At 39.8% G+C, this 26,543-nt stretch overlaps 1 protein-coding gene across 1 annotated transcript; it reads right to left on the bottom strand.

Annotated features, from left to right (window-relative positions):
- Positions 1-7,658: 7,658 nt before the first annotated feature.
- Positions 7,659-24,977, bottom strand: LOC140982050 (uncharacterized). Its single transcript, XM_073448466.1, has 4 exons — positions 24,503-24,977; positions 24,041-24,385; positions 23,335-23,716; positions 7,659-7,755 (listed from the first exon to the last, which is right to left on the bottom strand). Exons 1-4 carry the CDS (start codon positions 24,975-24,977, stop codon positions 7,659-7,661), a joined length of 1,299 nt encoding a protein of 432 aa, XP_073304567.1.
- Between the last annotated feature and the right edge of the window lie 1,566 nt (positions 24,978-26,543).

Genomic DNA, 26,543 nt, shown 5'->3' with positions numbered 1-26,543 from the left:
ACATAACATAATCTTGATAACAAGTAATACGTATAAAATCACATGCAACAGTGAAAAATACTTGTACTTAAAATATCGTTTTCATGAAGATACATAAACTTTAAGCATGAAAATTTTCGTAAACATTTTCATAAAGATTTTCATGACATGCATAGCTTAAACCTTAACCTTTTTCCTTTTCCTCAAAACATAACATAAAACATTTTTCATGATCATAGAAATTTTTCCTTTTCCTTTTCCTTTTGTTGAATTCAGATCGTTAATTGTGACTTTCCTCAAACATCAAAAAGTCGATGGATCCATCTACATGAAATCGCAGTACTGGGCGAGGGGGACACCAGCAACACTCTCACCGGTCAACTGGGTCCTGGCCTATCCTCTTTCGAATAGAAATACGATCGTCAGGGTTCCCTCTGGGGCCTTTTTCCATAAATGGGCTCCCTCTGGGGCCTTTTCCTCTCACGATATTCCCATTCTTACCGTTACCTCATATTCGTAATAATGAAAATACGATCGTCGGGCTCCCACTGGGACCGTCGCCCTCACAATATCTCCGACTTTATCGAATCAGTCACAATTACTTCACTTCCTTCAACGTTTACATTCTCATTACTTTAAAAAAATCATGCATAACATATAATTTTGTTTTTAAAACCAAGCATGCAACATGTCTTTTAAATGTCTTCCTTAAAGCATAAAAATCAAATAGACATTTAAAAATCATTATTTAATCATGAACATTTCATAAAAATTTAAAAATAATCATAATATCATAAAATCAGCATTTAGAGCACTGCCATGACGTTTACTAATTTCTAGGTGTAAAAAGACCGTTTTACCCCTAGACGTAAAATTCTCCGTTTTTGACTTTTTCTTAATCTCATTGACTCTAACATGTCCCAAATAATTATTTAAGCCTACATGAATTTTCTCATATTTTTATTTAGCTCAAATCGAAGACTTATAATTTAATCTTTAAATGTGACGTATTAATGCGTTATAATCTCAAATTAAACCAAACCTTAATATAAAATTCCCAAATTAAAAACTTAGACTTCTAATAATTATTTGAGCTTAAAAAGAATTTTTCATAATTTTATTAAGCTTAAAACTAGGTGTTTCAATTAACTCGTTAATTAGCGTTTCGTGCGGCGATTAAATTCCGAATAAATCAAAAACTCGTTATTTTGATCCCAAATTTTTAACATAACATTTTTAAGATTTATTCTACCCTTCCAAGTCATGAGCCACCCCCGTTAACCCATGGATTCAATTTTAGTCTAACTAAATTCGAAATTTACACCTTATCGAACACACCGAGCCATCTCCTAATTTACTCGAGCTACGCCCGAGCCACCTTGAGCCAAAACTAGAGAACCCATCTAGGGACCCTACTGACCAAGCCCAAGCCCCTGAACCTAGCCATGGCTCGCTAAAACTTACCTGGAAAGTGACCCAATTTCTGCATGTTTTCTGCGTGAGACTCCCATGAACCATATGACTCCTAACTAGTATATGACTTCTACCAGCCCTTAACCACCGAGCCCCAACTGACCCTAGCCATCCCTGGACTATACCCCGACCAAGCCCAGACCAATCCACTCCAGAGAACCCAGCAGCGAAGCCCCTGAATCCAGATGCACCGCCTGCGCGATTTCTTGCTCCCTCACGGGTTCCACTCTTGGTTCAAGCCAGCAGCGACCCAGCCCCTAGGCCGACCCTTGCCCATGACCCTTGGACCCTTATGGACCTACCTTGAGCCACCCAGCCCCAGCAGCAAGCCCCCCTTTTGTTGCTGTCCCTTACACATGATCGCGCGAGGAGTCCCTTCGCCATTGGACTCCTCCATGGCTGCACGCGAGGGGTCCTAGACATGGTAGGACCCTTCCAGACCCTGAACCACGTCCCTTAGGACCCATTATCCTTACCTGGTCGAGCCCCAAGACCCCATGCATAGTGATCGAAACCCTTGGCTTGCACAACCCAACAACTCACGGTTTCCTCTTGAATTGATGCCTACGATTCCAGCTTAATTGTATTCAGGTTTGCAGCGTTATTAGTGCATCTCAGGACCCTTTAAAATCATATAAAACATGCCCATAACAAGTCCTAATCATGGCAGCCCCTTCAAGCCCATAAAAATCATGTTTTTGGAACAAAGATCAAGCTTTAAAAATCACCTTGGATGCACAAACGAAAATATATCAAGGTTCTCTTGTTTTTCATGCAATTTCAAACATAAATATATAATATCGTGTGATGATGAGTAAAGAGAGAATATAGCGTGCCTTTGCGTTTTAAACACACGACTAAACGTTGACGACGAAGAACGGAGCAAAACCTTGGCTTGATTCTACCTTGAACCCTTTGAAAATTTCCTTGAATATGCTTAGTGTGTTGTCGTGTGTGCTGTGAGATTTGAGGAGAGAGTTTGCTTTGACAAGGGGAGTGGGGCGTGGGTAAAGTAGGTTTTTGGGGTGTTTAATATATTATATATACTAATCAATTCTCTAATCAAGGCTTTAGGCCCATTAGGTAGGTAAATAGGCCTATTAGTGCTTAATTAGACTTTAATTAAAAATATAAAAATAGTTTTGATTAATAAACTTTGTGAATTTATTAGCCGGGTTGTCAAAACGTCAGTATTTTTGTTGAAAAACCAACACCGATAAAATTTACGTCCCGACGTATAAAATCACCTCAAAACTCCCTTTTTAAAAAAAATAATAAAAAACATCACCCATATTTTAAAAAAAATTATTTCATAAAATTATTTTCTATTTTTCAGCCCTCGGTCTCCGTTCCTCGATCGCAACTCGAATAACATTTTTAAAAATACATTTTATTGCAAACATGTAGAAAAATATATTTTAAACATGTCAATATGCACAACATAATTAATTTATGCAATTAAAAAATTTAATTAAAAGACAAAGAGAATTTAATAACTCAATTGCATGTGGTTCGCGTGGACCTTAAAATATTCGGGGCATTACAGATTCATCAACCACACGAGTATCCAACAATGCATTCAGGGTGGTAGAGTCAAAAGAGATTAACTTACCCCGAACCATAGCCCTTCCATCAGTCCGCTTGGCGGCACTGGCATAAAATTCACGCACAATTGGAATCACCATGGCCTTGGGTTGAGCACAAAAGGACTCCCATCCTCATTCCTCAATCTGTTGCAAAATATGGACCGATCAAACAGAGAAATCAAATCCCCGCTTGGGAGTGGGGCGCCTATGTATATTTGGCATGTTCATACCGATTTTGTGAGTCCTCATCCACAAATTTACCTCTATGATTAGACGAAGAGGAGGAAGAGGCATGGGTTACCTTATATTTCTTGGGAGCCATGGTTGAAAGCGGAGGTCTGCGAGATGAACTAACCACGACAAGTGCTTGCAGATTCGGAAATAAGAGTGGAGTCACCAGCGTGCTCGAATGGCGTGGGAGCTTAGGAAACCGAGTACCTGCAAATCAAGAGGGAGAGACAGATGGTGAGGGACGAATTTCAGAAGAAAATGGAGAAGGGGAAGGTTTGTGTGTGGGCAGAGTGAGAGAAAGAAGAGAAGGGGCGGCTTTATAACGCGACGCGCTGGGGCGGTCAAACCATACCGCCCTAACGCACGGCCTTCTGCCGAAAAAAAAATAATTTATGTGGTGTGCTGAGGCGGTCAATTTACATTGCACTAGCAGGAAGCTCTCTGTCCCCGAAGTGCCAGTGAGGTGTCGGCTTCCTACTTACCATCTCATTTATTATTTTTTATATAAAAATAATAATAAAAAAAACACAACAAAATAAAACAAAAAAATAATAACGACTAGGAAGGTGAAGAAATTAGTTCTCAATTTATAGTCGAGAGCTGGACAGTAGCTTCGCTTCAGCTCTGATTGTTTTGGAATCGAGTGACTCCAATTTGTGGCTCCACTGTGCCCACAAAATAATGCTTCAGTCATTGAGCATTGACTGTGAACTGCTCATTTTTTTCATATCTCAAAGTTATGGCTCTGGAGGGGAACACTTTATTGATCATGGAAGGGCCCGTTCATCTGGACTTGAGCTTGCCAGGAAACAAGCGCAGCTTGGAGTTGTACAGAAGCACCGCTTCACCCTCTTTGAATTCCCTTGGCAATATGCGTTTGTCGTGTGCTTGCTTTGTACGCTCCTTGTATGTCAACGACAGGTCATAGGCTTGATCTCTGAATTCTTCCAATTGGTCCACCTGTAGCAACATGTGTTCACCTACAAGAGCAAAATCAAGATTCAGTGCTTTTGTTGCCCAATACGCTCTATGTTCTAACTCAACAGGTAAATGACACGCATTTCCAAAAAGTAACCTATACAGTATCGTGCCTATAGGTGTTTTAAAAGCAGTTCTATGCGCCCAAAGCGTGTCATCTAACCTCAACGACCAGTCCTTCCGACTTATCCCCACCACCGTCTCTAGAATCCTCTTGATCTCGCGATTCGACACCTTAACTTGACCACTTGTTTGGGGTTGATAGGGGGTGGAGATTTTATGAGTGACCCCATATTTGTCCAAAATTTTTTCAAAACGTTTATTGCAAAAATGGGTGCCACCATCACTAATGATTGCTTGTGATGTTCCAAATCTGTTGAAAAAATATTTTTTCTTTAAAAATTTAAGCACCACTTGAGCATCATTCGTGGCATATGATTCCGCTTCCACCTATTTCGAAACATAGTCAACCGCCACAAAAATGTATTTTTTTGTAAAAGAGGTTGGAAGAGGCCCCATAAAATCTATCTCCCAAACATCAAAGACCTCGCACTCGATAATATTATTTAAAGGCATCTTATGGCGATTAGAAATGTTACCTATGCGTTGGCATCTATCACAAGAGAGGACAAATGAACATGCATCTTCAAATAGAGTTGGCCAATAAAATCCACATTCGAGTACTTTGGATGCCGTTCGTGTGGGTCCAAAATGACCACCTACCTCGCGGTCATGACAATGACTGAGAATCGATCTCATCTCTTCTTCTGCATCGAGAAGTTTGATAGTTTCAGCCTTCACTACCTCTTGCATCTTTGGATTGAGTCGTCTCTGAGGTTGCACGAGGGGCGAGTACTTTTCTTCCATCAAGATTTTGTGCATGCAGATTCATGGACTTATTCCCTTGATGTCTGCTACCTTCTAGGCCAATGATTTTTTGTGCTATTTGAGAACTTGTAGTAGTTTTCCCTCCATTGCGTCTGTCAAAGCAGCAGAAATAATGACAGATAAGTTGTTATTCTCACCTAGGCATACGTACTTTTGGTGCGGAGGTAGTGGCTTTAGTTCAAGCGTTGGTGGTTCCTCAATGCTCGACTTCGGAGGAGTCAAGTCTCTTCCGTCTCCCAAATCCTCAAGTCTCATCCTTATTGGCTTCCTCCATGGGTGGTTGGCATTGAAGGATGCCACTATTTCATTTCTTTCTTCGTCCAAGTCATCCTCTTTAAAATCAGTGGTACGAATGGCTTCCAATGGGTCCTTCATAGCATCCTGCACAAAATTACACACAAGTGAATCCATATCATCAATCCTAAAACAGTCATCAGTGCGCAGTGTGTGCTTAAGAGCATTAAAGACATCAAAAGTAATTTATGCTTCTCCCACTCTCAATCTCAACTTCCCTTCTTGAACATCAATCAGGGCCTTGCCAGTTGCAAGGAAGGGTCTCCCCAAAATCAAAGGCATCTCCATGTCTTCCTCCATGTCGAGTACTACAAAATCCTTTGGAAATATGAACTTGTCCACTTTCACCAACACATCCTCTATGACTCCTCGAGGATATTTGATGGATCTGTCTGCTAGTTGTAAGGACATCCTTGTGGGCTTAGGCTCTTTCAGTCCAAGTTTCCAGAATACAGATAAAGGCATAAGGTTAATACTCGCACCAAGGTCACATAAATCTTTATGAAAAACAACATCACCAATCATGCAAGGAATAGAAAAATTCCCTGGGTCTTTTAGTTTTAGTGAGATCTTGTTTTGTACCAATGCAGAGCAATTTTCAGTCATGTTTATCGTCATATGATCCTCCAACTTCCTCTTATTAGCTAAGATGTCTTTCAGAAATTTAGCATAGTTCGGCATTTGCATCAAAGCATCAACAAAAGGAATATTGATATGTAATTTATTAAATACTTTTAAGAACTTACCGAATTGCGCATCCAATTTTGATTTTTTCAATGCTGCAGGGAAAGGTGGGGGAATAACAATTTTAGATTGTTCAGTGGCCGCGGGTGTAGAGTTAGAAGACTTACCTGTGGACGTGTCAGCCTTTTTCTCTCCTTGATCCTCTTTTTCTTTCTCCTCTTGTTCAAGCACTTTTTCGCTCCTCAATGCTATGGCTTTCACTTGCTCTTTCGGGTTAGTCTCCGTGTTGCATGGCAAGGTGCCTGGATCCCAAGTAGTGATCGTTTTAGCCAACTGACCTATCTGATTCTCCAAACCCTTTATCGATGCATCCTGGTTCTGTAGTCTAGTCTCGGTGGATGAGATGAACTTAGACATCATTCGATCCAAACTAGACTTCTCCTCTCTAGGCTCAGGTCGATACATCAGTTGCTTACCATACTGTTGTCCTCCTTGGGGTCGATTTTGACTGCTTTGCCCACCCCATGAGAAGTTGGGGTGTTTTCTTCATTCAGGATTGTATGTGTTCGAATACGGATTGTTCCTAGAACGGTTTTGAATCCCAACTTGATTTACTGGTGCCTCCTCATACACATAGAAAAGACCACTGTCTTGACAATCCTTAACATGGTGTTCTCCTCCGCATTTATCACAGAATATCTCTTGCAGACGCATCGCTGTCCCATTTACATTCAAACTATCTATTTTCCTGTTAAGTGATTCTAGTTGTGCAGTGACAGCAAAAAAGTCAGTTACATGGTGAACTTCTGCACTCTTCCTCTGATTGTTCCTCTCTGATTGAGGGTGATAACTGCTAGCAGCCATCTCCTCCCTTAATTCGTACCCTTCTTCAGCTGTTTTCCTCAGCAGATTCCCACAGGCCACAGCATCTATCATGGTACGGTTAGATGAAATTAAACCATAGTAAAAAGTTTGGACAAATAACCCAAGAGGCAACTCATGATACGGGCATCTCCACAATAAGTCTTTGTAGCGCTCCCAAGCCTCGTAGAGTGATTCCTGCTCAATTTGAGAGAAGGTGGTTATGTCCGCTCGCAGCTTCATGGTTTTTGATGGAGGGAAGTATTTCAGGAGGAATGCCTTGGCTATGTCTTCCCAAGTTGTGATTGAACCTACAAGCAAACAATTCAGCCAAGATTTATCTTTGTCACGCAAAGAGAAAGGAATTAAACGTAGTCTAACAGCATCATCAGAAACTCCATTCAATTTAAAAGCGTCGCAAATTTCTAAGAAGTCGGCGATGGGACTGTTTGGATCATCTAGCGCATTTCTCCCAAATTGGACTGTGTTCTGGATCATCTGAATTATGGTTGGTTTGATCTCAAACTTGTTCGTCCTGACGGTTGGTCGCACTATGCTTGGACGTGCTCCATCAAGCGAAGGTTGTGCGTACTCCAACATCGGTATGCGCCTTGGTTCTTCGACTCTTTGATCTTCATGATGCTCTTCCTCACGTTCGTTTCTGTCCATCATGTCTCTCAGCCTTTATTTTTGTCTTCGCCTGCGTAGGGTTCTTTCCATCTCGGGATCGAATATCTCTAGTTCAAACTCTAGAGATCTTTGCATGCACCGAGAGAGATACCTGCAAATAAATCGAAGGTGTCAAACAAAAAAAAATAAAGTATGCTAAAGTAAATAACTAAGAATAATATTGTGGACTAAAAGTCCCCGGCAACGGCGCCGAAAACTCTATCGAGCAAAACTTCTACTGTAAAATCTTTAGTAAAAATTTATAATATTTAAGCTCGAAATAATCGCAAGTATACGATGTCAAGTAATAATATAGTGTACGAGAGTACGAGTATCATTCTACTAGAGACTGTATTTCACAATTTTTATTCTCAGTTATTAAGATCTTTAACAACGAAAATTTGGATGATTGTTTACTACTATAACGTTTAAATAAAAGCTCAATGAAACGGTTCAAGAATTAAATGATGAAATAAACAATCTAGAATGGTTGATTAAAGTTCAATGAGAAATGAATTTGTTGGGAATCTAGGTTCACCTACCCCTCGTCATTTACTTAATTCGTTCGACAGTGATCTACGCTTCCGACATGATTTCATATCCAATTGAACACGCCTTCTCGAGCTATGCCAAAGTAATTCTACTCAGTGAAGTAATTAAATCTCTTTAATTATTTATTAAAGGTGAATTGCATGTCGTTCTATGAAATCCTCTAGCCTTCGCCCTATCGGACTATGACTATCGATGCATATCCGACTTCATATTTCTATGTAAATTGTAAATCCACGGATTATGCTACTCGTTCCTATCACGGGCTGTTTTCTTGAACTCACTCGCAATATTAAATCGTTATTAAAGTAAGCTACGCTTCAACAACACAACGAAAATAATAGCATACTCAAGAATAAATCAAAAGTCGATGTATGAATTAACTAAACTCGGTTTCGTGGTAGGATCCCATTAAATCCCAACAAATAATGTAAATTAGCTACTCGATGTCATAATTAAACTAATCAAAACAATGTTTAAGTAATAGAAATTAAATTAGAAATACTAGTCGAGACAGAAAATGTGAAGAACGGTGTCCGCAAATCTTCGAATCTTCACTCCAAGCACAAAATCCTCTCCAAAGCTTGTGGAGGCTGTTGAATGTGTCTGAATGCCCTTCAAAATCGTCCACTAGGGTCTCTTTTTGCAGCCATACACTGTAAGGTCCATAAAATTTTATTTACGTAAACTAAATGCATGCAATCTAGGGTTTTATTTGAAATATAAGTTTAATTATTTTTATGAATTTAATGAATAATTATTGCATGTTAGGGATGTATTTCATGATATTTCAAAAATTCATGCATTAGGGTTTCTAGATGTATTTCGCGCTCGATCGATGAACGGAGACCAGTAATTTATTAGAAAAATTTTTTTTATGAAAGGATTAATTTTTATTAATCAATATGGAGTGTTTTTTAAGTGTATTTTTCAAAAATGGGCTTTATTGGATATTTTTACCCACAAGATTTTATTTTTATCCGGTACACAAATTTTATCGAAACGGGAGACTTTTTGAGGGCTCGGGTATTATTTTCAAAAACTTATCAAAACGATATATTTTCCGTTAGTGTGGTTGGACTTAATGGGCCTACTTTTAAGCTTATTGAACTTAAAACTTTTGTTAAACTTTTAAATGACCATTTAGGGTCCATTATCTGTTATTCAACTATTTAATTATTACCTAAACTCCACTAACCTATTCTTAACCTAAACCTAATCACTAATTAGCCGCCCACCCCCTCCACTCATCAGCCTCCCCGTGAGCTGCTTCAGCAAGGAAGCCGATTTCTCCATTTCCTTTGAGCTCAAGCTTTCCTCGCACCTCGAACGTGTATCCTTCTAGCGTTTTTTCACAAAAAAATCATCAGGCACCCCATGTACCTCCGTTTTTGCATCATTCACATCATATACATGTTTTTTTGTTTGCTTCATGTGTTTAGTTTCGGTCCATGCAAGGTTTTCAGATTATGGTTCGGTTGACGTGGTTTATGCGTAAATCTTTTCACCTCTCATGTTTTTATTTCATGGTTGTGCAAGGGATGCGGTTTTTGGTGGTCAAGGGGCGTTCATGCTGTGGTTAATGTAGTATGATGATGGGAATCTAGGGATTGCTCGGCTCTTAGTGATAAATTGTTGGTGTCATGCGAAGGGCTAGGCTGTTCGAGTGGTTTTGGGGAGGGTGAGGGCGGGATCGGTTGTGCAGGGACTGAACTTAAAGGGGATCGATTAAAGTGCCGGTTACGCAACGGAAGTTTCAAAAATTTGTTTCAACAAGAACAATAAAAATTAGTGATAAATTGTTGGTGTCATACATAGGGTGTTTAGAATTTTCTTACCTATCAATCTCTTGAGATTGATGATAGCTCCAACTAAGGTGTAAACACCTTAGCTCTTGAGTGACAAGACAATCTTAAGGCTTCCCTTTGAACACACCTTGCTCAAATATTAAGCCCACCACCAACTAGTTAGAACCCCTCTTATTTTGCACTAAAAAAATAAAAGGATTTTTCTTTTGAGAAGTATGTTCTTTCCTCAATAATTGAAGAAAGAAAATTGGAGAGAATATGTGAGTGAAGTTTCGGCCAAGTCTAGATGAAGTGAAGGGGAGGATGAGTTGCCTTGGTTGTGTAAAAAGCTAAAACCACTTTTAGCATGCCAAACCTTGGATATTGAAAAAGTAGTTTCCAACCCTTCAACTCCCATGCATGCAATTTTATTTGGTTTTTAACAATTAAAAACCTATGGACTTAATTTAATTATCTCAAACAAATTTGAGACTAATTAAACATTACTTGAATTTACTCAAGTCTACTAGTTAAATAATTATTCCAATTGGACTGTACAAGACCCAATGTTATTTAATTAATTGAACACTTAATTAATTTAATTATTTATACTCTACTAGGCCCACTAGTGTTTAATTAATTCAATACTTGAATTAATTTAATTTAGTCAATATTGTTTATGAAAATCACAATTTTCAAATATATTATTTATTTAGCCAACTTTTAACTTAGGAACACTTCCACAAATTAAAAGTTATATTTCCCTCATAGAAGTCATACTTCTATTTTTCCTTACGCTTATAAACTCCTTTATAAGCCGTTCAACACATTGAACTATTTTACTTCTCAACGAGATCTAGAAAGCTAGTAATTGTGTGGCCCTCAATGGTTCATTGATACAACTAGCCGCGGGTTCACATCTCCATGTGATTCGGACTAAACATGTCTTTATACTAGCATACCCCAATTGCTTCATTTTTAATTATCAACTCCTTGATAATAAGAACGTCAGAACTCAAGTCTTATAGTACCCAATCATGTTAAACGCCTAGCAGCATCATTTACATGATTCCTAGGTATCAAATGATAGTGCCTGCAAGAACCATTCTACTATGGTTAGCGTACAGTACTGTCCCTTCATCTCATATATCCCGACCGATTCGACAACCATTGGTATATAGAGAGTTGTCAATGAATCGATACTATGTGTCATGTCGTAGTTGCATCGATGGTGTAATCTATGAAACCCTTTCATAATTACCACCATACTCTGATCAGAGATTTCATACTACATACACATAGGATATCCATACCCGAAGGTAAGCGGTGAATCCCCGACTACAATGCATCGACTCCTATATATTTTGACAAAACACCCAACCTTGCCACCTGATGACCCCATATGAGTCGGTAAACAAGTCAAAGTGCAATGCTAGCACATAGAGTCTCAATGTTGTCCCGGGTCATAAGGACTAATGGTGTACAATCTTAAACTAGGATGTTTCCACTCGATAAGTGAGAACCACTTGGAAAGTCCTTTATGGAGGGTTGTTCAGTGCACTCTACCAGGAGTACCTATCTGCATGCTCGAACATCACAATGTCCCCTACCAATGAAACATGGTACTCACATCGCAGATACTAGTCTCAAACTCGAGCGGCCTATATCCTTCTTACCGGTTGCTGAATCGACTAGGAACTGTTTAGAATATACAGTATTCGAAATACGAGTTTCATGATACTCATCATATGAGCATCTCATATTCTTTCTACTATTTGTATATTCAAGGACTTTATCTATGCAAATAGCATGAGTATACAGATAAAAAGGGCCAAAACAATAATTTCAAATATTATTAAAATAAAGACTGTTTATACATAGAGGTTCATTTTGAACACTCGGCCAACACTTGGCTCGACGTGCACCTACTCTAACAATCTCCCACTTGCACTAGAGCCAACTACCCAAAAGCTTCAAACCCATCGATTCGCGATGTTTCTCGAATAATGGTCTAGGTAAAGGCTTAGTTAGTGGATCAGCAACATTATCTGCGGAGCCGACTTTGTCAATCGACACTTCTCCTCTTTCCACAATCTCTCGGAGGATGTGGTACTTTCTTAATACATGTTTGGACTTCTGATGAGACCTTGGCTCCTTTACTTGAGCTATAGCTCCTATGTTGTCACAAAACACCGGGACAGGAGCAACTCCATTAGGAATGACGCCCAACTCTTGGACGAAATTCCTTATCCAAACAGCCTCCTTTGCTGCAGCTGATGCAGCAATGTATTCGGCCTCATTGGTGGAATCCGCAGTACTGTCTTGCCTGGAACTCTTCCAAGAGACAGCAGCACCATTGAGCATGAATACAAACCCAGAGGTTGACTTCGAGTCATCGATATCGCTTTGGAAGCTAGAGTCGGTATATCCTTCCAATTTCAGTTCTCCACCCCCATAGACCAAGAACAACTTATTGGTCCTTCTCAAATACTTCAGGATATCTTTCACAGCTTTCCAGTGTGGAAGACCAGGGTTCGACTGATATCTACTGACTACACTTAGTGCAAAAGCCACGTCAGGACGTGTAGATATCATCCCATACATTATGCTACCAATCGCAGATGCATAAAGAATGCTTGTCATCGCCGCTATCTCTGCATCAGTCTTGGGAGACATAGACTTGGATAGGGACACGCCATGACACATTGGTAGATGTCTTTTCTTGGACTCATCCATCAAGAACCGCTTCACGATGGTATCGATGTATGTAGACTGGGTGAGACCAAGCAGTCTTCTTGATCTATCTCTATAGATCTGTATTCCCAATACAAAATATGCTTCACCCAAGTCTTGCATCGAAAACTTTCTTGCTAACCATATTTTAGTTGATTGCAAAATTCCTACATCATTTCCAATGAGTAGAATGTCATCAACATAAAGCACCAGGAATGTCACAGCACTCACACTGACCTTCTTATACACACAGGGTTCCTCAAGATTCTTAGTAAAACCAAACACTTTGATTGTACTGTCGAATCTGAGGTTCCAACTCCTAGATGCCTGCTTTAGACCATAAATAGATCTCTGAAGTTTGCATACCATATGCTCACTTCCGATAGATGTAAATCCTTCAGGTTGAGACATGTAAATCTCTTCCTTAATATCCCCATTAAGAAAGGCTGTCTTGACATTCATCTGCCATATTTCATAGTCATACCATGCAGCTATGGCTAGCAATATCCTTATCAACTTGAACATTGCAACTGGAGAAAAGGTTTCCTCAAAGTCAATTCCTTGTCTTTGAGTATATCCTTTTACCATCAATCGCACTTTGAAGGTCAATACCTTCCCATCCGCCCCAAGTTTCCTCTTCTAAATCCATTTACACCCTATGGGAACAGTTCCCTCAGGTGGATCCACAAGATTCCAAACTTGGTTCGAATGCATGGAATTCATCTCAGATTCCATTTCTTCAAGCCACTTGGATGAATCGGCAACAGATAATGCTTTCTTGATGGTACTTGGATCACATCCATGGATAGGCTCACAATGGCCCTCTTCAAGAAGCAGACCATACCTCATAGGTGGTCTCGAGACTCTCTCGGATCTTCTAGGAGCTTGTATCTCCTCTCTTTTGCTCTTCTGGTGTGGGTTCTACAATTGTGGGTGTCTCTCGAACCGCTTCGAGTTCTATCATCTCCCCTTTTCTATCCAATAGAAATTCATAAAAAAAAAAGGTTGCATTCCTAGAAACAAACACCTTTGTTTCTTGGGGATGATAGAAATAGTATCCAACTGAATTCCTTGAATATCCCACAAAGTAACATAAAATGGATCGACTATCCAATTTATCTCCCACTACCTGCTTCACATAAGCAGGGCATCCACATATTCTAAGATAAGAATATTTGGAAGGCTTATCCACCCATATCTCATATGGAGTTTTATCAACTGCCTTTGAATGGACATTGTTCAACAACAGTGCCGCTGTCTCAAGCGCATATCCCCAAAAGGATGGCGGCAACTCCGTGAACCCCATCATAGACCGAACCATGTCCATCAAAGTCTGGTTACGACGCTCCGAAACACCATTCAACTGTGGCGTAACGGGCGGAGTCCACTGCGAGAGAATCCCATTCTCCCTAAGATACTCTTGGAACTCGGCACTCAAGTACTCACCACCTCGATCAGATCAAAGTGTCTTGATGCTTCGTCCCAACTGCTTCTCTACTTCACATCTGAATTCTTTGAACCTTTCAAAGGCATCAGACTTGTATTTCATCAAATACACATACCCATACCTCGAAAAATCATCGGTAAAGGTGATGAAGTAGGCATGTCCGTGCTTAGTGGTGATGCTAAGCGGACCGCACACATCGGTATGGATCAAATCCAATAACCCTTTGGCTCGCTGCACATGGCCCTTAAAGAGAATTTTGGTCATCTTTCCTTTTAGACACGATTCACAAGTCGTGAGAGCATTAATATCAGACATATCAAACATACCCACTCCCACTAACTTGTTCATCCTTCTTAGGGAAATATGTCCTAATCGAGCATGCCATAATTGTGCCGAATTTAGAGTATCTTGTTTTCGTTTATTTTTTGTTGTTATTGCTTGGACATTGTTTAGTGGAATATCTTTCAATTTTAAGTTATACAGATCGTTTTCAAGTTCTTTAGTACCAATCAAACATTCATTCTTGTAAATGTTGCAAACACCTTTGCTAAATAAACAAGAATATCTATCTTTACCAAGCATAGAAATGAAAATAATGTTTTTCACCAAATCAGGTACAAACAAAACATCTCTTAAAACTAACTTAAAATCATTGTTCAAAATCAAGTAAACATCTCTAATAGCCTTGGCAGCTAGGGGTGTGCAATCGGTCTATTCGGTTACCGACCGAACCGAATAGACCTATAACCGATTTAACCGATTTTATTTTAAAATAATCGAACCGATCGAAATATTCATAAAAACCGAATTAACCGAACTGATTTTTAAATCGGTTATTTCGGTTACCGACCGAAATAACCGATATTTTTTAAAAAATACGAATTTTAACACCAAAAAAAAACAATGGAGATCTTATAAATAACAAGGAACATTGAACAAAAAATACCAATAATAAATAAAAATATTGAAGATAAAATCATTGGATGAATGAGCTTTTTTTCTAATATATGAAAAGTTGGGTTTCCTTCTAATGTATTTTTAATGTCCGCATACAACTTAAATTAATATATATACTAATTCGGTTAATTCGGTTTAACCGAATTTTTCAAATTAAAACCGAAACCGAACCAAATTAATCGAATTAATTGATTTTCTAAAATTTCAAAACCAAACTTCCGAATTAACCGAACCGAATTTCCGAATTAATTCGGTTTAACCGAAATTTTGCGCACCCCTATTGGCAGCAACTCTTGCTCCATTGCCTAGCCTCAAGAAGGTCTCGCCTTCCCTTAGTCTCCTACTTCTTCCCATCACATGCAACTCATTACAGAGATGTGAGCCACAGCCGGTATCTAATACCCAAGCAGTAGAGTTAATTGAAATATTTACTTCGATATAGAATATACCGTTTCCAGAACCCTTCTGGGCAAGATATTCTCTGCAGTTACGCCTCCAATGTCCAGGTTTCTTGCAGTGATGACAAATATCAGCAGTCTTGTCAGCCTTCACTGGTATGGCTGCCACAGCGGGACTCGGAGCTTGCCTCTTCAAGGGCACGTTCTTCTTGGGACGTTGGAAAGAACGATTCTTTCCCTTTCCAGGTGGACAAGTCTTTGTACTAGATGAAGAGCCCACATAAAGAACCGACTTCTCTTTCTTGATGGTGGACTCAAAGGTAACAAGCATATTCACCAACTCCTCAAGGGTCGGCTCCATCTTGATCATATTGAAATTCACCACAAAAGGATCAAATGAGCTAGGCAGCTGATAGGCGCATATTAGTTTGCATTTTTGTTGTCATATATCTCATTGTTACCATTTTCAACATGCTAAATTGACACATTTTTTTGTGATTTTATTGTTGAAGGAAGTTTTCTACTCTTGCGATAAATTTGGGCTAAAAAAGATGATTTTATATCACAATTAAAGTTGACGGTATGATCTTAGTGGAAGACGTGAAGCAGAAAAATTCAGAAGTTGGTTTTTGGACAAGGCATGATCACGCCTTGTGACTACTCCTCGGCTGCCTAGTGAGGATTGAAGAATTTTTATATCAAGGAAGAATACTAGATAGAGTTTTTTCCATAAAAAACTCTATATTCTTGGAAGATATTTTCTAAGTATCTTTTAATTTTAGTGATTAGGTTATAATTATTAGATTATTGGGCTTTGATATTTTTTGTGGACCCATTTTTCTTTTGAATAACCTACCAAACGTGAGGTAGTGAGGGGCTGAATCTGTGAGGGCCCGTAATTCGTATTCATAATTTTGCGGAATTATTAAAAATTTTCTCTTTAAATAAATAAAATTGCAACGTATAAAAACTTTCGTAAAATAACCCAACGGTTTAACATAAACATAGCAGCGGAAACTGAATAATGTTTTAAACAATAACTTAAAATATATATAAAGTTATAACAAGAGTTTGAACATAAAACTGAATAAATAAACGTGAGGTCCTCGGGTTCGTACTACCGCCGATCCGAGCTAACTCACTGGTCTCCGCCCTCAGCCTCTGCATCGTTAGTACCTACATCAATCAAGTCTAGTGAGTCTAAAGACCCAGCATGCATATATCGTGAATAACAAGTAAATATATCATAAAATCGCATGCAACGTAAAAATATCGTATCGTAAAGCGTAACGTGAAAATCGTGTCATGAGTAATTATAAATACGTGCATAACTGAAAAATCATACATAAAAGAGTTGCTCGATAGAGCCCTGTCATAACATATCATATCGTAATTTTTCTTTAGAGATAATGTTCTACGCAAGTGGCCCATAACATAACATGCACGTCTGATCAGACTAAACCACAGTATACTGGGCGGTAAAGATCATCACAGCCCTTGGACTGGATATCCGTACCCATACATAATCGTAAACCGGTCGTAAGTCACCGGGTGAAGCAATCCCATAAGCGTAAGGTGGCCACAAGACATATCGCATATATCTCAAAAATAAATATTTTCTATTTTTTTTATGCACGTAATATAATTATTATCCTGTTTTAATTTACCAAATGAGTTGGATCGTTCCCAGGCTCACTGCGACCTAATTCTAACATGAGACACATGCAAATAATCTCAACTTGACCAACACTTCATATTCGAACTAAAAACGAGACAATTACGCCCAACAAACTTAGTATCTAACCATGACTCCGTACCAACCCGAACCAACATCGAACCATCGTTTAGTCATGATTAAAATACATCTAAAATACTGGAAAATATATACAAAGGGCTGTAATACACGAAAATTGTGCATGGAGGCCAAAATCATGAAACGCTCTTTCGAGAGTCACTTTGGCACATTGCACCGTAAATTCTCGTACGACTTCTAAACTTAACCAAATCACGAACGGTTAAAAACACGACCTCCATAACACATTTGGGCATGTCTTAGTCCAAGGCTAATGGCCACAGGCCAACCAAGAACCAAGAACAAGACCCAATGGAACTCACACCAAAAACTTGAACAAAAATATTCTCGCACAATTAAGACAGCTTGAGCGGTTTTACGAGAAAAATCATAACTCTTTCGTTTCTTATCGAAAAAATACGAATTTTATATCGAATCGAAGATAACACAATAAAATACAGTTTTTGTGTTGAAAGCATTTTCAGAAAATGGACGGATTGATACCAGAATCTAAAACTCCGAAAGATCAGATATCAAGAGCTTGCTGTCAAAATATTCTTCGGACAGATTGTGCGGTTTTGCAAGAAAAATCATATCTCCCTCATTGCTTATTCAAAAATTATGAATTTTATATCAAATCGAAGACAACACAATAAACTACAACTTTTGTGTTGAAAGTATTTTCAGAAAATGGACGGATTGATACCAGAATTTAAAAATCCGAAAGATCAGATATCAAGAGCTTGCTGTCAAAATATTCTTCGGACAGATTGTGCGGTTTTGCAAGAAAAATCATATCTCCCTCATTGCTTATTCAAAAATTATGAATTTTATATCAAATCGAAGACAACACAATAAACTACAACTTTTGTGTTGAAAGTATTTTCAGAAAATGGACGGATTGATACCAGAATTTAAAAATCCGAAAGATCAGATATCAAGAGCTTGCTGTCAAAATATTCTTCGGACAGATTGTGCGGTTTTGCAAGAAAAATCATATCTCCCTCATTGCTTATTCAAAAATTATGAATTTTATATCAAATCGAAGACAACACAATAAACTACAACTTTTGTGTTGAAAGTATTTTCAGAAAATGGACGGATTGATACCAGAATTTAAAAATCCGAAAGATCAGATATCAAGAGCTTGCTGTCAAAATATTCTTCGGACAGATTGTGCGGTTTTGCAAGAAAAATCATATCTCCCTCATTGCTTATTCAAAAATTATGAATTTTATATCAAATCGAAGACAACACAATAAACTACAACTTTTGTGTTGAAAGTATTTTCAGAAAATGGACGGATTGATACCAGAATTTAAAAATCCGAAAGATCAGATATCAAGAGCTTGCTGTCAAAATATTCTTCGGACAGATTGTGCGGTTTTGCAAGAAAAATCATATCTCCCTCATTGCTTATTCAAAAATTATGAATTTTATATCAAATCGAAGACAACACAATAAACTACAACTTTTGTGTTGAAAGTATTTTCAGAAAATGGACGGATTGATACCAGAATTTAAAAATCCGAAAGATCAGATATCAAGAGCTTGCTGTCATGGAACCGTGACTTTACTAGTTTGATTGCTGTCAAATAATGGATCCAATGGCTATGAGGCTAACCATGGTCCATGCTAGACATGTTAAGGTGTTGTATGAGTCATGGCTAAGGGCCCTTAGCCAACCATGAACCATACAAACCCATAAACCAACAACGAACCACCCACGCAAATGTTACTGTCAAACGCGACCAACCTGAGTTGTTTCTGTCCAAACGATTTGGGACATGGCTCAAGCCACTTGGGGACGACTTGACCACGTCCTATGCTTGTTAGGGAAGGGTCCTAGCCATGGCTACTGGCCCTAGGCCAGCCATGGCTCGAACACTATCCTACGAAACCCATTGACAGCAAATGAACCCCAAATGTGACACTTGTTTCTTACCTACTGATTTGAGCACTTAACTTACGGTTTTGGGGCTTGAACCCTTGATCAAACTTGACCCTAACACACCCTAGGACATGACCATAAGCAGCCTTGGGAGCCTAGGAACCGAGCCAACCTGAAAATCAACAAAACAAGCAAGGGCCGTGACCTGCACAAGATGGCCGAGAATGGACTATGGTTCTCAAAAATATTTTCTTGTGGTTTCTTGCTATAAAATCGAAGCCATGCACATATATCATACTAAAAATATGTAATACACTTGATTGATGAGAAAAAGGAAGAAAATACACATGCCTTAAGTTGTTTTTACAATAAACAACACAATACGTCAGATCGGGAGACACTGCAACGGAAATGAAGAAACTTTGCTAATGTTGTTGTCTTGGCCAAGAATGGGGGCTGCTAAATCTCCTAATTTTCGTGCTAGGGAGAGTGGAGAAGGTGGTGAATGCTTGTGGTCAAATAAGGTGGTGCATTGGGAGTAAATGATGTCAAGTTGGGGGACATGCATGTTGAATGGTTGTCATTTGCTTTCTTGTTGTTGGGGGAGTTAAATGGTGTCAAGTTGGGATTGTGTGGAGTAGAATATGACCGAGAGTTGGCTACCCAATTGTGTAGGATTTGTTTAAGTTTTGCTAAATAGAATCCTAGGTTAGATAAGCTTGATTAAAAGTTAATTAAGCACAATCTAGATGAATTAAGAAGTCTATAATTAAATTGGTGATTAATTAATTAAAGTAGACTTAAATCCACTTGATTTCAACAAAATAAATTATTTCTTAGCTTGAAATAAATTTAGGAATATTTTTGGATCATAAAATTTATCTCCGATTTCCTATCTCCGGTCCGGTCTCGCGTATATATCTAAAAAGCTAAAATTTGAAATACGCGATTTAAAATCCTTAAAAATAACGTAAATGATTTAAATGCAATTAAATCTACAATTTCTTAAAATAATAACCATTTAAAATTAAATAATAGAAATTTTGCACATATATACGCATATTGGTTGTTTCGGTACTACAACTCTCCCCCCCTTAAATAAAATTTCGTCCTCGAAATTAGAACTCACCGAATAAATCTGGAAAGCGACTCCGCATCTCTGACTCTGACTCCCAAGTAGCTTCCTCATCGGAATGATTAAGCCACTTGACCTTCACTGATTTGATCACCTTGTTTCGAAGCTTCTTCTCTTTACGGTCTAAGATCTGCACTGGTCTCTCTTCATAAGACAAGTTCGGAGAAAACTGCAACGACTCAAAATTCAACACATGAGAAGGGTTCGCTAAATATTTCCTCAACATCGACACATGGAACACATTGTGTACTCCGGCCAGATTCGGCGGAAGAGCAACACGATATGCTAATGTCCCAACTCTGTCGAGGATCTCAAATGGTCCGATGAACCTCGGACTAAGCTTCCCCTTCTTTCCGAATCTCATGACACCCTTCATCGGTGCTATCTTCACGAAAACATGGTCGCCAACGGCAAACTCTAGATCTCTCCTCCTCCGGTCGGCATAACTCTTCTGTCGACTCTGAGCAGTCCTTATCCTGTCACGGATCTTGACTACTGTATCGGCTGCCTGTTGAACAATCTCCGGACCCAACTCTGATCTCTCACCTACTTCATCCCAATGAATAGGCGATCTGCACTTCCTTCCGTACAGTGCTTCATAAGGAGCCATACCTATAGACGACTGAAAGCTGTTGTTATAGGTAAACTCCACTAATGGCAACTTCGATTCCCAACTCCCTGAGAAATCGATGACACAAGCACGGCGAAGATCCTCCAAGATCTGAATAACTCTCTCTGATTGACCATCTGTCCGAGGGTGAAAAGCTATGCTAAACAACAACTTCGTTCCCATCTCTGAATGCAGACTCTTCCAAAACGAGGAAGTGAATCTCGGATCTCTGTCAGAAACAATAGAGACTGGGCTACCGTGCAATCGGACTATCTCACGGATATATAACTCAGCATACTGAATCATGGAGAAAGTCGTCTTAATAGGCAAGAAATGAGCTGACTTGGTAAGACGATCAACAATCACCCATATAGCATTTGAACCTCTAGTCGACTTCGGTAAACCAACCACGAAATCCATGTTAATGTTCTCCCATTTCCACTCGGGAATGGGAAGTGGCTTGAGTAAGCCGGCTGGTCTCTGATGTTCAGCTTTCACAAGCTGACAAGTCAAACACTCGGATACAAATCTCCTAATCTCTCTCTTCATACCGGGCCACCAATATAATATCTGCAGATCCTTGTACATCGTCGTACTCCCAGGATGAATAGAGTACGGGGACATGTGGGCCTCAGCTAATATGTCTGCTCGAATAGAGTCGCTGCTAGGAACCCATATCCTATCTCGATAACGAACAATGCCATCACTCACTGTGTACAAAGCACTGCCCTTCGTCTCATCTCTCTGTCTCCACTTCGCCAACTGCTCATCAGATGACTGACCGCTGCGAATACGGTCTAATAAAGAAGACTTAATCATCAAGGTAGATAGACGGGGAACTCTACCTCGAGTATAAATCTCTAGATCAAATCTCTGAATCTCACTCTGAAGAGGCCTCTGAACTGTCAAATGAGCCATCACTACGACTTTCCGGCTCAAAGCATCTGCTACTACATTAGCTTTACAAGGATGGTAGCTAATGTCACAGTCATAATCCTTGAATAACTCCAACCAACGCCTCTGACGCATATTCAACTCTTTCTGCGTGAAGAAGTACTTGAGGCTCTTGTGGTCTGTAAAGATCTGACACTTCTCTCCGTATAGATAATGCACCCAAATCTTCAAGGCAAATACTACAGCAGCTAACTCAAGATCATGAGTAGGGTAGTTCTTCTCGTGGATCTTCAACTGACGAGAAGCATACGCTATTACTTTCCCATGTTGCATCAACACTGCGCCTAGACCGAGCTTCGAAGCATCGGTATACAATACAAAATCTCCGGGCCCAGAAGGCATGGACAAGATCGGCGCTGAAATAAGAGCTTGCTTTAAAGAATCGAAGCTCTTTTGGCACTCATCGCTCCACACGTACTTAGCATTCTTTTTAGTCAATGACGTGAGTGGAACTGCGATAGAGGAGAAACCCTGAATAAACTTCCGATAGTATCCTGCTAGACCAAGGAAACTACGGATCTCTGATGCACTCTGCGGCACCTCCCAATCTCTGACGGTCGCAACCTTCGCTGAGTCTACCTCAATGCCACTGCTAAATATGATGTGGCCTAAGAACGCCACTTTCTCAAACTAGAACTCGCACTTGCTGAACTTAGCGAACAGCTTGTGCCTCTGCAACGTCTGCAATACTGCGGTCAGATGCCTGTTGTGATCCTCTTGACTCTTTGAGTAGACGAGAATGTCGTCTATGAATACAATAACGAACTGATCAAGATACGGCTGAAATACATGATTCATGAGATCCATGAAGATCGCCGGCGCATTCTTCAAACCGAACGGCATCACAAAGAACTCGAAGTGCCCATAACGAGTCCTAAAAGCAGTCTTAAAAGTATCGGCGTCTTTCACCCTCAACTGGTGATATCCGGATCGCAGATCTATCTTGGAGAATACTGAGGCTCCCTGCAACTGATCAAACAAATCCTCGATCCTCGGAAGTGGGTATTTATTCTTCACTGTAACCCTGTTCAACTCCCGGTAGTCAATGCAAAGCCTCATAGATCCGTCTTTCTTCTTCACGAATAAGACAGGCGCGCCCCATGGAGAGAAACTCGGGCGAATAAACTCCTTGTCAAGAAGCTCCTGAATCTGTTTCTTGAGCTCAACCATCTCTGACGGTGCTAATCTGTATGGCGCCTTAGAGATAGGTGCGGTACCTGGCATAAGATCGATCGAAAACTCTACCTCTCGTACCGGTGGTCTACCAGAGACGTCATCGGGAAAAACGTCTGAAAAGTCCCTGACAACTGGGACATCTGCAACTGACTGGCTGGAGACCTCGGGAACAGATATAATGGTCGCAATGAATGCTCGACAACCCCTATGCATGAGCTTCCTAGCCTGAATACAAGATATCATGATAGGAAAATTAAAGTACCGGTCAGGTTCAAATAGGAACTGCTCCCTTCCAAGCGGTCGGACTAGAACAGATCTCCGCTGAAAATCAATAAGTACTCTGTTCTTGTGCAGCCAATCCATCCCAAGGATAATATCGAACTCTGGCATTGGCAGCACGATCAAATCCGCATAGACAAGATTTCCATGAAGCTCGAGGTCTATGTCTCGTACTACGCTAGTCGCTGCCATCTCCTCGCCAGATGGAATAACCACAGAATACGCCACATCCAATCCAATCGTCTTGACCTCGATGGAATTCGCAAAGGTCTCAGATATGAATGAATGAGTGGCTCCTGAATCAATCAAGGCGTTCGTAGAAGCTCCGCCTATAAATATTCTTCCTGAAAGGTTGGAACATCTATCTAAATCCAATAATTAACCAGAATTAATCCTATAGACATGCAAAGGTCAAAGTTCTTCTAACTTAGATTCCCAAAACGACCCGTATAGAACATGCAATCTTATCACAATTTCTAAGTTCAAATCTTATAACCCAATAATTCAAAGCAATTAATCCCAAAATGCTGAATTAAATATGCTAAAATTTTCCCAAATAAAAACTTAAAGATTTAAGATACCTGTCAAGAGCATAGTCCCTGGGTTCGCCTCCGCTGCATGGAGTGCAAACACTCTGCCCTGAGTAGGCAATGTCCCCTGAGGACAATCCTTTAGCAAATGGCCTGTACCGCCACACTTGAAACACTTCCCAGAACCATACATGCAAGTTCCGGTATGACGGCGTGTGCACCTGGCACAGACCGGGTACTCCTGCCTCCTCGGGACCACACGTCCCTGCTGCTGCTGCTCTCTGCTCCTCGATGGGCCATGGAAAGGCCTCTTATGCTGCTGAAGAGGGCGGTGGGGCGCCTGAAATGGCCGCTTACCCTGGCGGTCATTCTCGATATCTCTCTGATCCTGTTCTGCAGTAAGAGCTCTAGAGACAGCGACCTCATATGTCGTAGGGCCAACAACCCTAACATCACGACGCAAGATCGGCCGCAATCCATCCATGAAGTGCCTAAGTCTGGCACCTTCGTCGTTCGCGATCAGGGGTACAAAGTGACAACCCCTCTCGAACTTACGGATAAACTCCGTAACAGTCATGTCACCCTGTCTCAGGGTCATAAACTCCCTGGTCAACCTCGAACGCACGTCATCAGTAAAATACTTAGAGAAGAACACCTCTCTAAAGCGCGTCCAACTGAGAGTAGCTAGATCCAGAGCTACAGATGCGCCCTCCCACCATAGACGGGCGTCTCCTCCAAAAAGATATGTCGCACAGCGGACCCTGTCAATATCCTCAAGCTCCATAAATCTGAAAGTAACCTCTAGGGACTTAATCCATCCCTCAGCCACCATGGGATCAGACGTCCCAGTGCACTCCTTCGGGTCCATCCTCATGAACCGCTCACAAATAGCCTCGGGTCTAGGCGGCCTAGCCACCGCTGCAGCATTGTTCCCCGCGAACTGTGCGAAGAACTGAGTCATACCCGCCATCATCTGGGTATGCATATCAGGTGGTGGAGGAGGTGGCGGTGGACCTCTATCCTCATAACGGTTCTGAGTCTCATCATCCTCGTTTTCCGCACCCCTCGGGCGGTCAATAACTCGTCTAGGAGGCATACTGTACCATGTAAAATCCTTACGTAACCAACATGCAATATTTCTACTATTTTATTGAAATTTAAATATATATTTGCTAAAACATAATCTTAACATTAAAATATTTTCCATGAGAATATGCTGATAAAATATTTCATTAGAACATGCTGGTAAACTTTCATGCTAAAAAAATGTAATACGTGAAATTAGGACTTACAGACTGAGGACGTGACTTCGTGAGTTTCTCGAGATCAGTAGTAAATACAACCCTTTACAAGAAACATGGCTCTGATACCAACTGTGAGAGCCTGTAATTCGTATTCATAATTTTGCGGAATTATTAAAAATTTTCTCTTTAAATAAATAAAATTGCAACGTATAAAAACTTTCGTAAAATAACCCAACGGTTTAACATAAACATAGCAGCGGAAACTGAATAATGTTTTAAACAATAACTTAAAATATATATAAAGTTATAACAAGAGTTTGAACATAAAACTGAATAAATAAACGTGAGGTCCTCGGGTTCGTACTACCGCCGATCCGAGCTAACTCACTGGTCTCCGCCCTCAGCCTCTGCATCGTCAGTACCTACATCAATCAAGTCTAGTGAGTCTAAAGACCCAGCATGCATATATCGTGAATAACAAGTAAATATATCATAAAATCGCATGCAACGTAAAAATATCGTATCGTAAAGCGTAACGTGAAAATCGTGTCATGAGTAATTATAAATACGTGCATAACTGAAAAANTTCTATTTTTTTTTATGCACGTAATATAATTATTATCCTGTTTTAATTTACCAAATGAGTTGGATCGTTCCCAGGCTCACTGCGACCTAATTCTAACATGAGACACATGCAAATAATCTCAACTTGACCAACACTTCATATTCGAACTAAAAACGAGACAATTACGCCCAACAAACTTAGTATCTAACCATGACTCCGTACCAACCCGAACCAACATCGAACCATCGTTTAGTCATGATTAAAATACATCTAAAATACTGGAAAATATATACAAAGGGCTGTAATACACGAAAATTGTGCATGGAGGCCAAAATCATGAAACGCTCTTTCGAGAGTCACTTTGGCACATTGCACCGTAAATTCTCGTACGACTTCTAAACTTAACCAAATCACGAACGGTTAAAAACACGACCTCCATAACACATTTGGGCATGTCTTAGTCCAAGGCTAATGGCCACAGGCCAACCAAGAACCAAGAACAAGACCCAATGGAACTCACACCAAAAACTTGAACAAAAATATTCTCGCACAATTAAGACAGCTTGAGCGGTTTTACGAGAAAAATCATAACTCTTTCGTTTCTTATCGAAAAAAAACGAATTTTATATTGAATCGAAGATAACACAATAAACTACAGTTTTTGTGTTGAAAGCATTTTCAGAAAATGGACGGATTGATACCAGAATCTAAAACTCCGAAAGATCAGATATCAAGAGCTTGCTGTCAAAATATTCTTCGTACAGATTGTGCGGTTTTGAAAGAAAAATCATATCTCACTCATTGCTTATTCAAAAATTATGAATTTTATATCAAACCTAAGACAACACAATAA

The sequence above is a fragment of the Primulina huaijiensis genome, chromosome 8, assembly GCF_012295235.1.
Source record: "Primulina huaijiensis isolate GDHJ02 chromosome 8, ASM1229523v2, whole genome shotgun sequence".
NCBI lineage: Eukaryota > Viridiplantae > Streptophyta > Magnoliopsida > Lamiales > Gesneriaceae > Primulina > Primulina huaijiensis.
Note: the sequence above shows the minus strand (reverse complement) of the source record. Positions and strands in the feature narration are given on the sequence as shown.